The following is a 13,213-nucleotide window of genomic DNA, read 5'->3' on the forward strand; positions in this document are numbered from 1 at the left end:
CAAATGAGCTCTTTCAGAATCAAAGTTAAAATGCAGCCAACTATAATGGAGGAGTTAAAAAACAACAACTATAGCTCTAGGAAAATGTCAAGTAGCCTGTGTGAAGATTTGGGGCAGCACAGATGCTTTTTGGTGTGCCACACAGAGACAATAAATGAGGAAAATAAGTCAAAAATCCTGCTCACCCAAACTGTTTCAAGATTCCAGGAAGCATTTCAGCCAGCTGATCCATGGAAGGATATATGTACCTACAACAAATACATGTCTGTGAGTTCCTATGCCACGTTCAGTAGAATAGGCTGCTGTATTTAGGGAAAAGGTGGTCACTGCAGATTAAATAACAAATGTGTCCATTGCCAGGTCACAGTCAGCATGAACTGAATTTAAATCAGGAGCAAGTATAATTAAGTGATTTCACAAGAGTATGAACATACTCAATATGGTACTTTATGTGAGTTACAGGAAAGATCTCTGCTCCAGCTGAGATCCAAATAGAGCACAGCAAATCTCTTCCAAAAAGCAAGTCAACACTTAAAACCTATAAAATATTTGAACTTCAGAGGTGAGTTTCCAACCACATTCACCACATTTATACTTCTGGTTCACCACAAAAAGGTTCCCTCATGTCACAGAATCAGACTACTGCAGTGTGATCTAGATCTTTGGCAAATATTTACCTGTGTGTTTTCAAGGATGTACATTTCTACAGCAATAAAATGAAAAAAAACCCTTTCTATTAATACTGATGGAGAAATTGAAGCCAAAAGAAAGGCTGTGAAGCTGCTGAAGGAGTTTGACAGATCTATTTTAATGCTTCTGTTCTGCTTCTGCTTCTGAGTGACAATAGAATTCTGAAAGGAGAAATTTTTTAACAAAATCTCTACTGAGCAGCAAATGGAAAAATGTCCACCCTTAAAAGCTGGAGAACCTAGTTCAGCTTCTTCTGCTGCCATCACCATGATTTTAAGCAGTGGTCTTTACTAGCAGAGACCACGACAGTTGTGCAGTTGACAACTCAGACATGTTAATGCCTGTTTAGGACATGAAGGTTAAGACACTTAAAAGCTTTTGATTCAAACAAACACAAACTGAAGTGACTGAAATAGCTTTGTCACCTGCTTGAGTAGACAACTGGGCCATTGCATTTAACTCTGCTCAGAACACAGCCCATGATGACCTCCTCAGCCAGACCAGCTTAAAATTTAAGAAGGTATGGCTCACGCAATAAGGTATGCACAAGCTCCTTAATACCCAATTCTTACAGAACAACTGTCTCTTGACTTGTCCCCCACCTCATTGATGTCAGCTATTCTCTTTCTCAACCAAGCTGACTCTCCTCCTAGGGGCATCTTCAGGCAAACCCATCTCATTTCACTAAATGGGTCAAGCATTTTGGCAAAGACAGTACTCAAAACTCACAAGTTTCCAAGAGTTACAATATCATATATGTTACATGGTCAAGAGCATGCAGTAATTAATGATATCCCATGGGTTACATCACTTTGTTACTGTACAACTAGTTTAAATTTCCAGGAAGCTTACTATATCTATTTATCAACAATTACCACACAGACATTTCCTAGAAGCTTTAGACTTAGGAAAGAGGTGATACAGTGGCGAATGACTGTGTTGTTTATAGTAATAACTTCATTTTTTGTATGCAGGATGTCATTACAAAACAAGGCAGCCCAGTACTTAAACTGGCAGATGTAAACATGTGTCGAGTAACTGCTTTACAAGCAGTGTGATTATTGGCAATAAAACACATAGTTACAGCCCTGAAGTTTACTGTGAACTGACAAAACTCAACAGAGCTCTGGAAACTTAAATAGAAATTGTCAGCATTCAAAGGAATGTTACTTTTCTTTCTGCAATTGCTCTTCAGTTGAATTGCAGATAAAAGCTCTTTTTCCTGACAAAAGATAACTCTGAAAGCAGAGGCTGTTTTTATCATAACTCACCCAGCTTGGAAAGATGGTGCCCCATCCTGCTGACCAGGTGCATCCACGTGGCAAACTGCAAAGTGCTGGGTGATCTCCTGCATATCCTCAAAGTTGAAGAGAGGATTGAAGCAAGTTTTGTCTTGAAAATGAAAACATGAAATAATTTTGCTGAGATTAAATGGTCTATTCATTAGTAAATCTGCATCTCTAATAAAATCAGTTGTTTATTAATGTTACCTCTGCTGAAACCTGGACTGCAGATTAATTCCATCAGCTCAGAAAAAGTGACAATCCGTTATTTCTAAGGTAGAATAGGGAAGACCTGCTACAAAGCAACGTGTGCTTTGTACAAACTTGTATTAACTCCCTGAAGCAAAAAAATGAAAAGCTCTCTCCTCATTTATTCACATTATTCTAGTCCTTCCCAGAAATACTGGTTTGGTAAACAAAAAACAAAAAACAAAAAACAAAAAAAACAAAAAAAAAAATCAAGAAAATGTTCCTTATGCAAAAGTAAAATAGTCATAAACTGTCATCAGGAAAATTCATACTGAGTTTTGGCTTAGGTAAAATTATCCATTTGCTTGTCCAGCCATTTTTCTTTGGATTATTTCAAAACAGATGGAGCAAAAGGTATCCAGCTCTGAGATCGTGACTTGTGTTTCTGCCCAAGTATCACAAGATAAAGACATTACATTTGTGTCACTCACAGCAGGCAATTCAAGACAAAAACGTCCTTTTGGGATACTGAATGCTGCAGGCTCCCAGCTCTGAGAAGATTTGATTTCTGATATTGAACAAATATTAGTGTGGGGAGAAGGTTAGCATGTTCTCCTCTTGGAGTGGAAAGCAGGAATTCTGTAGCACCACCTCTGATATGCGCAGAAAATGACTCAACATCTGTGTGTGTTTCTGAGTGTCCTCTTACTGCACAACATGCAAAAAAGATCACTAGAGAATACAGAATATTTTCAGCTAAGATCCAACTTTAGAAGAATATGCAAGATAGGCATAAAGCATTCTCCCTTCTCTTTTAAAAGGAAAGCTTATTCATCATAATTTTTTTATCACTAGAAAGAAAGTTTTATTCAAAAATGAGACCCTGATTAAGCTCTGCCCTGATCCACTAACAACTCAAAATAAAATAAGGCAGTGCTACTAAAAACAGGTAAAAAAGTAGTTTTTTTTTTTTAATTCTGAGTAATATCACTGCTGCCACTCCCCCAAAAGCCAGACATTAAAGATTTGCAGCTGTTTTTACTTTTAAAACTGATAGCTTTCTAACAAACAGCAAATGGTGTCAATCAGAGTACTAGTGAGAAAAACGGACCAACAGATCTGGACATCTAGCTCATTATATTCTTGAATATGACAGATAAGACAGAAGGCACTTGTCAAAGTCGCTTTCTTAATATAACGCCAGCTTTCATTTAATCATTCAGATTTGGCACACTATTCATACAAACCCACAGAAGTGTAATACTGGTTTCAGACAGGAACCTACAAGCCAAAGCAACAGCAGCGTTCTGGTCAATACTGCTTTCAACAAAGCCTCAGCCTTCCTCTACAGATGTTTTTACAGCATTTAGACATACTCATTACAAGCTACCAGGACATCCTTTTTTTGCCCATTTAAGTGAAAAATTCCAATTACTTCCTTTAGGAGCAGGTAAACGTGAGAGTTAAACTTGCCATAAGAGAAGAATTAGGCTAGGCACAAAGGCTGGGACCTTCTATGAGGATGCAGTAGATACAAGTGTGTGAGGACCTGGGAAACATTTCCTAACCATCACAGATCCCACACTCTTGACTACAGCTATAACGCTAACCAACCAGGCCATCACTATGCAATAAGATATAAAGCCTACTTACGATTCAACCCAATGTCGTGGTACGTGAGGATAGCAGGTCTGTTCCCTCTGGGTGTCCCACACATGGTGACATGGACCATGCCATGCATGGTCTCCACATCTTGCTCCTGACAAAGAACAAGATGAAACTGTCAGATTGTAGAAGGACTCTACTTAACACCACAGTGTTGGCAGCCATGAAAACGAACACAGCTCCTGCCCTATCTCAGGGCTGTCCACAGCCTCTCTGGCCTCAGGACCTCTGCAACTCCCATGCAAACACATTCCAAGCCTCCCCATGGTGCAGGCTCTTTGCTAATGTATTACACACAGCTGTCATCGATTGCTGTTGACAGCCAATGACAGAAGCACTCAAGCTGCTAGCTCTAACTAGATGCTGAGGAAATGGTTTTTGACCACAACAGTCAGAGTTAAAAAAAAATAAAAAAAAAAAAGAACTTTAAAAAGAAACAAAAAGGAGAGACAAAACTAAAACTAAAAAAAGGAAGGAAAGGAGAAAATAAAACAAACAAAAAAAGGAAGGGATAGACTAAAAAAAGAAGTGGGAAATAAAGTTGAAGGTGAAAAAAAAATTAAAAATGTAGTTTGGGGCAAAGATGCCTAAAATAACGATGCCTAATGGCTCACAAGCATGGCCAGCAGCATTTGCAATGGTGCCAGTTTCCAAAACACTTCTGTTTTCTAGGAAAATGATCATAACTGAGCAAATAACTAATATTCCCCTAAAAAGCACTCCATTAAATAGCTTGTATTCACCATAAAGACTTATCACACTGCAGGACCTTGTGATTAGAGCAACTTTCTGCAGTAAATATGGCAGCTACATGTTAGCTTTATGGATTGCTATTGCTTAAATCTAAGCACAAACTCAACTGAATGAAGTTTGCAAGAGAGTAATGTGGCTACAACAATGCTGTGGTGATTATCACAGAAACAGCCTTAGCAGCCCATTGCTATTATCTGACATGACTGGATTTTGTACTATATAATGAGTTTAAAACACCTTTGTTATCAAATCAGAGACCCCTTCATTACCATCTCATTTGCTAGATGTCTATATTGGATAAATGAAACTTAGTTTACACCAATGTCCTCAACATATGGAACAGTTTTTGTTTCTTTCACACTTGCACTTAAGATAGACATAAACAATTTGTTAGCCTGACAATGTATGTAAGGGGAATTACAGAACAACAGTTATTTTCTATCTACAGTTACTCTCATGGAATCAAAGCAGTATGCAGTTAGTGACCAGCTTTAATATTTCATAAGAATATTTTCTGCATAGGATACAGACATCCATGTCATTCAGTACAGCATACTGCTCCTGCCTAGCTTTATTTACTCTTTGCAACAATGCCCAGAGACAAAATCCAAGTTAAATTAAATTAAACCTACTACAAATTATGCTGTAGAAATTAGGAGCGTACAGCTCCAGCAGAAACCTTTTTCAGAGTAGAATCCAGAAGCTTCTGAGATCTCATGAAATAATTCAATCTAAATAATGGCTCAGTAATTTCATATGTCAAATTTACTATGCGTTTTGTTGAACATAAGGATGCTAAGCAGCACTGTTCCACATTTCACCTATTTTCCTTGCAATTTACATCAGCTATGATCACACCAACAAATCAAGACCACCCCCTGCACTCAAATACCAGGAGAGTCTCTCTGCTGTCTGAAATACACTACACTGAAACACCACTGTTAAGCTTTTCTGTTTCCCTTAGCTGGTTCCCCAGAGGTTAATTCCTCTGCATACTCACTGCATTATTTAGCAGGTATGCTGTGTCTTCCACATCCAGTACCATCTTTAGGCAAAACAGGGTGATAAGTCCAGCAAGCAGAGAGAGGACAGGAACTGGTTCCTACTTTCCCCAAGTAGGAAACTGGGTTATATGGAGAGGCTGCTTTTCTGCATAGGCTTATGACACCCACAGTGCCCAGCCGGAAAACCCAGAACAGACTAACTCAGGAGGACGTCATTCTTAAATAGGATTTGAGTCAGGTTTGACCAGGAGAAGTGCTTATTATGTAGAGCTCAGACATCAAAGATGAACTCTGTCACACAATGTACAAATGCCAAATTTCAAACCTGGGATCTGGTGATTAGCATAGTATTTTCTGGTGATGTTTCAATTCGGCTTTGGTAAATATAGATTAATTTGAGGTGCTGAACCACTCCAAACCTGTTCTACATAAAATTAGGAGCAAGTTGTTTACTATAAGGCAGGAGTAAAGCTTCCATGAAGAACAAAAATAAATTAAAAACTTCATGTAAATGAGAATGATTCTGTACAGCAACGCAACAATGTCTGACTTTAAGTGTTAAAAGTCTGGTATTTTCAAAAGTTCATAAGCAACACTTAGTCTAAAATGTTTCAATTTCACTCACCTGAAAATTAAGTTTCATTTTTGGCAAAAGTAGAGTATTGTAAGTATATTCATTATTTAATTATACAAAGGAGAGATTTGTAATAGTAATAGATAGAACTTAACAACAGTAGTAATTAATATTTTCCACATTCTGCCTTCCTTCTGCATTTAGATTATTCTCAATAGAGAGCATAAGAATTGATAGGCTGGGAATTTTAGCACCAGTAATGAGTAACACACATTCATGTGAAAGATAATCTCCTTTTCAGTTAGAGAACAACAGCATTCTCTATTATCAGGTTTTATTGCTAGACCTTCTCAACAACAGCTCTTAAGAGCCCAGAACTCTTTCTTATGAGAGACCACCTTTCAAGCCTTAGGTTCTTTATCCGTTGTGCAGGACAGAAAATATCTGTTTGTGACAAAGCCAGACACTTGAACCTGCCCACCACACTGACCTCCACTGATAGTTATTCTTAACCGAAATCCCGAGTCTAGTTCAAACTCAGTGTCAACTAAAAATAGTTCAGAGGTGATGGGAGACCACACATCTAATTACCGGCAAAAGTCACCATCAGTTTAACTATTAGTTTAATTCCTCATTATCTTCACAGTAAGGCTCTTGCGATACAATACTAATAGTGTTGCACTGTTCTCCATTAGTGTTAATTCTTAATGAAAAATGCCCCAAATTTTCTCCTAAAAAACAATTTAAACTTGTTTCTTTAGTGATGCCAAGCCAAAAACTCAACATCCCTAGTGATCCTATTAAAGATCAAGAGATTTGTCTACGTGATGTCGGCATGGATGTTTTCAAAAAGCAGAGCACTGAAAACAGATGGCAGCACACCCCAATCAACGTCAACATTGTAGTAAGAGGCTCTTCAACCAACTGATTTGTATTAAAACACTATCTTAGAAAAACATCCAAGGTACACTAATCCGATAGAAGGATAAAGACAAGCATGCCATCTGTTCACATCTCACTTTAACAGAGGTGCAGTTTTTCTTTAGTGCTCTAAAATACACACAAAAATACCTACAATACATGCAATTTAAGACAGACTATCTGGGTTTAAAGGGAGTTGTTCTCTTGTATGGCAGATTTTCTTTTTCTTTGGGTCAAATTGACATTTTTGACATGGTGTTATGGGTCTATAAGAGGGTGGCAACACAGTAACAGGAGAGTCTTTTACTCCTTCCTCTCTCTATCCCGGTAGATAAACACATAGAATGAACAACATGTCTATGAACAAGTTTGTTGGTTTTTTTATTTGTTTGTTTTGTTTTTTTTCTGAGTATGCAACCAAACCATCTTTGCCGTCTAAAAGGGAAAACCACACAGACATTGCCCACTTTGCAAAAAACAATGCATTTTGTATTCTAAGTAAAATATTATCTTCCACCAAGATTATTTTAAGGCTTTCAGATATATTTGGTTCCCAGTTGTTGTCTCATGCTTTTATTTAATTTATATTATATCACACTAATTAAATACATCTCTCATACCTTATCTCAGAATTGAGGGAAAATCTTCAGACCTCTTTTAAGTGTATTTTAAGTACATATTACTTAAGAAATTTAATATACTAGTACCTGCTTATGCTATTTTTCACTTTTTTCCTTCATATGTTGCAGATGAAAAGCATTTGAGCTATTAATATAGTATTACAATGTTATGTTTCAAATCCTCCTTACCCTACTTCATTTATTTTTTCCTTATCTTCTTCTACACTAAAATAATTATTTCAATTCATCCTCTGTTACGCTAAAAACCCAATGCCCACTTTTTTCCCTTTCACTTTTCCTTCTTTTTCATCTTTTTTTTTTCTTTTTATTGGGACATCTTTTTGAAATAAGCAGTACTACACTTCCCCAGTTCAGGTTGTGATCTGAGCGCTTAAAGTATCATGGACTTTAGATGTAAAACAACTGATTCTGCTAAGGTGGAATTCACAATATTTTTCAACTTGCTTCTATGTGTACCTGTTACATAAATAACAAAAACTTTGGTACGGGACTGAAGCTGATGACTGTGACATTTCTTCCCTGAGTATTCTTCCTAGTCCAGACAGCACTGAGTGACAATGCTCTGCAAAAGCACTAACGTTCAACTGTCTCCTACCCTATCCTTCATAGACCTAAAATGGAACCCTCATCTAACGAACTGCAAAGGCCCCAATGGGAAATGCACTCCATCAGCCATAATGCTGATTTGTCTCCCACTGCATCCATGGTGGCTCATTCCCTCTTCCCAGGCAAGAGAGAGATTCCTGCATGCTTGTAAAATTTCATGCCATGAGCCCTGAATTGCACAGGACAAGCTCTTCTCTGCCATCTACAGCTTCTGCACAGCTCAGAAAGCTTTCCTTTGTTATTGAGAAAGCAGCGTTCTGGCAGACTGCTCATTTCTGAAGTATAGAGCCCCAGGAATGTATACAGCAACAGGGAGACAGTTTTTCCCCGAACTCCAATGTTAACAGGTAAAAGAATAGGCCAATGCACTCAACTGCAAATATAATAAAAGCACATTGGGCATTCAGCCAACATAAAGCAGCACAGGGCACAGTGCCCTGCACCAACTTATCTTGAACTGTGCTAAAACAGGTTTGACGAGGAACAGTCACTTTCTTGGGAGGCATAACTTAACTTATATCTTCAGGTATGCACCATGGACAGAAATATAGGCAGTACGGAGTGGTGGGAGTTCAGAGTCGTCAGTTCTTCAGTTCAACTCATGTCTTGGCCAACTCCCAGTAACTCACAGAATCATTTAATCATTGGATATACCAAGCTGGAACGAACCCATAAGGATCATCAAGTCCAGCTCCATTTAGGGCTTTTCTCCAGAGAATAACCACGCACAAATCTTGTAATTTGGAGGATGATGTTCTGCTATATAGTGGGTCACTTCAAAAATGGAAAGTTTGTCAAAAATAGCCTGTGAAGTAAGAGCCTGCTTCTTTCCAGCAGCCACTACTTTTCACTGGTGACAGAAATGAAGTTATTAACTGAACACTGCATAACTTGTCTGCAAAGAAGGACAGTGATATAGAGAACTGTCACATCCCTATACAGACACATGGGCACTAAAGGAGTGTCCTGCTGAGTCCTGGGATCCTTTCTTAGCTAGATGCCTCCTTCTCCCAAGTACTCATGGAACAGGTCACTCACTAAGGCCACATGTAAGCTTCATTGTCAGTTCTGAGTGGCCTGGATCCTCCAGAACCTCTTGAATAACTTAAGTCATTGAGGTTCTCAAAACAGCTTCAAACCATCTTTCTTCACAGATCAACCACAAAGGAACTTGAAGATGCATAGGTAGGGTTCTTGTGGTTTTAAGCACCAAAGCAAAGTCTCCTTTCCAGCAGCAGCTCTTAAAACAAGAGATTGAGGTTGTTTTCCCACATTTTGTTTTCTTGAACTAGAACAATCAAAGATTAGAGTGTAAGAAAGGAACATCATTAAAAAAATAAAGAGATGGCAGAACAGGGTTAAATGACAAGAACCACTGGTCTGGATTAGTGACAGTTAATCCAAAACATGGGAAAAAAACCAACAAAATGGCTTAGAGAATTTGATCTTGCAAGTTAAAAACCTATATATACACACTGTTTACAAGCCAAGCAAATTTATTCCAAGAATAGAAATAAAATATGGGTCACTTCTTGATTTTTAATCAAATGGTGCAGTATTCCTATTCACAGACTTAATCTGGGATTCAGATTTATTTAGAACAAGTGGTCAATCTGGGCCCAAACAACAAGCTTCTCCCATGCTGTGCACTGGCCTGCAGAAAGTCTGATGATGAGAAGTTTAACTTACATCTATCAAGACTTCAGGCAGTGGATTTCAACGTTAGAAAGAATGAAGGGAAAGATGTGGGACTAATATGAACTACATTCTTGCTAAAAAATTAAGAGCTGCTGAAAGAGGGTGAGTTGTTTATAATAACTGCCTCCCTTGGTTTCCAGGGAGGTGACAGCAGTGTTTCTGCTGGATTTCTAACCAATTTGTAAAGCACTTAATAAAATATAAAGAAGTGAAAACAAAGTGCAAGATGTTGCAGAATTTAACAGGATTATTTTTCAAGAACCTCCATTTGCACATACAAGAGACTAAAAAAAACTCAATAGCTTCCCTTATTCCTTCATGATCTGCCTCTCTCATTAAACATCCTTGATATAAACAAGACACCTGGCAAGCCTCAGTCTCTGACTCGTACTCCTTGTCTTCAGCAGTGGGAATGCACTACTCACTCTTTTTGTTGAGGCACGTGCACACTTTTCTCTCTCCCTGTCCAACCCAACCTGACTCCAGCACTAATTTCCTTAGTTGTAGCTTAAGAGCCATCAAGAACAAAACTCAGCACATGAAGATAAAATAATTCAAAAGAGGAGGAAAGAAAATTATAAAGTCACCTTTCAAACACACAACACATGAGAAAAATGGAAAGGCACCATTGGACTTGGCAGTATACTTCATGCACAATTGTGTGCAGAGTGTAAATAAATATATGGAAAGTGCCATCACATTTCGTACAGACAAAATCAATTGCTTACTGCCTTTCCCTGCTTCCCAGGCTTCACAAATATTTTGGAAACTTTTAATGGCATAATGGGTTACACCAAAAGGGACATTTCCTCAGAGGAAATGCACACACACCGCTAATGAAAGGAAATTAATTGGGGAAACTGCATGTTCATGTGGGAGGAGTGCATTTTGATTTTGCTACCACAGCTGAAGAATCTTTCTTTTAGCAAAAACAGAGCTTCTTGCAACTCATTCTTTGGATGATTTTTTCCCTGCTTTAGATTGAAAAGACCTCCTGCAGTCCCCTTCACAAAATAGTGTAAGAGCCCCATTCAGGCTCTTTCTCACAACTACAGCATTTTTTATGAGGAGTCACTCATTTCTAATCCCATTTCTGTTTTTCCTTTTACTAAAGAAAAAAAAAAAAAACAACAGAAGTATAGCTTCACTGACCTGAACATCGAAGTCTGGAAGGAGGCGAGTGATAGCCTGTGAAGAGATGATAGGATATTAAGTCAGGTAACTTTTGCAGTTAAAACTTCTGCACTTGTATGTGCACTGAGACATGTGTTCTGACCCACTGGTTCTCCAGTGGAGAGCTCTTTCCCTTCATTTCTTGAATATTGCTGAATGTCTAAATGTCCACTCCTACATCTAGCTATTGCTATTACTGACAAGCTCCTCTGCGTCCCCTGCATTAACATCAGAAGAAGAGTTAGGTGACATCTTCCTCATCTCCATAACCTCAAAGAAAGATACATCTTTAAGACGTTGCTAGCTATTACAAAACTTGGAAGAAGTCAGTTACACTGAGGGAGATGCACACAGTAGGAAGAGCTGGCACTTGTTACACTGCAGTGTGACAAGAAAGTCAAAGCTTGAGGGAGAAGTACAGAAATAAAATGCAAAGTTTAGGAGCTTGACAAGGAGATCATGCAGTCCTAAAATCCCATGTAAATGAAGGATAGAAGACAACAGAAGCAATACAACTCTGTCTTGGGTAATGCCATCTAGAGGATGGACTTTTGCAGTTCAAATCACAATTATGATGTAACGCTAAAGCTGTGATTTTTAGGTAATTAAGGAGTGTGATGCGCATGCAAACAGGTATGTGAAGAGCTGATGAATTTGTGGAAGTCAATTTACAGCAGCCTGAGTCCAAGATTTAAATTTCACTCTTTACAGACTATGTTTTTAACCTTAGACAATCTTTTGATCTGTACTATTGGACTCATGACCTTTTAAACATAATAATTTCAAACATTCATGTTTCCAAGTGGTATATAGATTGAAGATGTATGTAGATACAGCAACCATCTGGACAATGTATGAAATACGGCTTCATCATCACTCAGGAATGAAGAATTGGCTATAGAAAGAAGCCTAGTACACAGTAAGCCAAGATTAGACTTAAGAGAGCATCACTCACTCAGTGCCAATCTCCACCACTAACCCTAGCATATGCTGAATGTCCTCTGAGGCAATCATTTTTCCAATTTCTCTAAACACTATAAAAAAAACTTCCTCCATTTATGATAAGGATAGCCTAACAGATGATCAAACCAGATTAACTCCGCTACTTTCCGCACACTGACAAAAATTAAGGCAACTGTGAATAAAAGCACACAAGGCTCCTTGTCAATATAGCAAATTTTCATCTACATGCTATAGAAACCCAGGAAGTTCTTCAGTGTAAGACATTTCTGAACTCTGAAGCAAAAACGTTTCAGTAACCAGAGAACTTCTTCATTTTTCTGCTACTGAAAAACATTGCCACTAGAAAGGGATCTTAGTTCCTGAAAGCCCTGCTTTCATGCAATGTCCTTGGCACAGGAACTGTGTTTAAAGTTTCTCTAGACATTTCATTACATTTGTAAGTGGAAATAATTTCCTGAAGTGTTTACACAAAAAGTGGTAGAGAATAAAAAATGAAAGTAGCAAATAAAGCAATGAGGAATCTCAGTGTAGAAAACTAGAAGAAAATGTCACCATGTGTCAAGAATGACAATCACTGAGGAAAGTGAAAGAAAAATCTTAGCCTTAATTCAAGAAACAAAGCAGCAAGTTTGTTTGAATATTCCAGTGAATTATTTGCAATGAACATGAACAGGATAGGAGCGCCATCAATCAGAGTCAGATAGACACTGACCCTAGATGCTGTGGGAAGAGATTTGGAGAAAAATAGTGCAAAAACAAATGCAAAGAAGCACAACAGAGTTAAGCAAACAAAATAAAAGGCTGAAAATGGTTTTATGCTGCAGTCATAGGGCAACCCGAGCAGACACGATGGGGCAGTCATGCTTTTAGACCCACAACTACCAAGAGTGACGTAAAGGCTCTCTCTGCATATCTGCTCCTCCATGAAAGGCAGAGGATAGAGCAAAGTTTGAAACTCTGCACTGAGAAGTCTATAGGAATAGATAGATCTACTTGAGTTTGTCCAATTGGAACTGTTACAAAATAAACTCTCAGAACTGTAACTATTCAGGA

The 13,213-nt window shown here is 38.2% G+C and overlaps 1 protein-coding gene across 1 annotated transcript; it reads right to left on the reverse strand.

Annotated features, from left to right (window-relative positions):
• Window positions 1–150: 150 nt before the first annotated feature.
• Window positions 151–11,245, reverse strand: LOC104910472 (protein NDRG1-like). Its single transcript, XM_010709362.2, has 4 exons — window positions 11,177–11,245; window positions 3,816–3,921; window positions 1,962–2,082; window positions 151–248 (listed from the first exon to the last, which is right to left on the reverse strand). Exons 2-4 carry the CDS (start codon window positions 3,901–3,903, stop codon window positions 182–184), a joined length of 276 nt encoding a protein of 91 aa, XP_010707664.1. The 5' UTR covers window positions 3,904–3,921; window positions 11,177–11,245; the 3' UTR covers window positions 151–181.
• Window positions 11,246–13,213: the final 1,968 nt, after the last annotated feature.

Source organism: Meleagris gallopavo, chromosome 3 (genome assembly GCF_000146605.3).
Source record: "Meleagris gallopavo isolate NT-WF06-2002-E0010 breed Aviagen turkey brand Nicholas breeding stock chromosome 3, Turkey_5.1, whole genome shotgun sequence".
NCBI classification, from domain to species: Eukaryota; Metazoa; Chordata; class Aves; order Galliformes; family Phasianidae; genus Meleagris; species Meleagris gallopavo.

What these genes read in the sequence shown, in the direction of transcription:
- LOC104910472 (XM_010709362.2), bottom strand. Translation starts at nt 3,903, where the DNA reads ATGCATGGCATGGTCCATGTCACCATGTGTGGGACACCCAGAGGGAAC. An exon ending in CCACGACATTGGGTTGAATC is followed by an intron (nt 2,083 to 3,815) that starts GTAAGTAGGCTT and finishes TTCATTTTCAAG; the next exon opens with ACAAAACTTGCTTCAATCCT. An exon ending in GCACCATCTTTCCAAGCTGG is followed by an intron (nt 249 to 1,961) that starts GTGAGTTATGAT and finishes TATTTGTTGTAG; the next exon opens with GTACATATATCCTTCCATGG.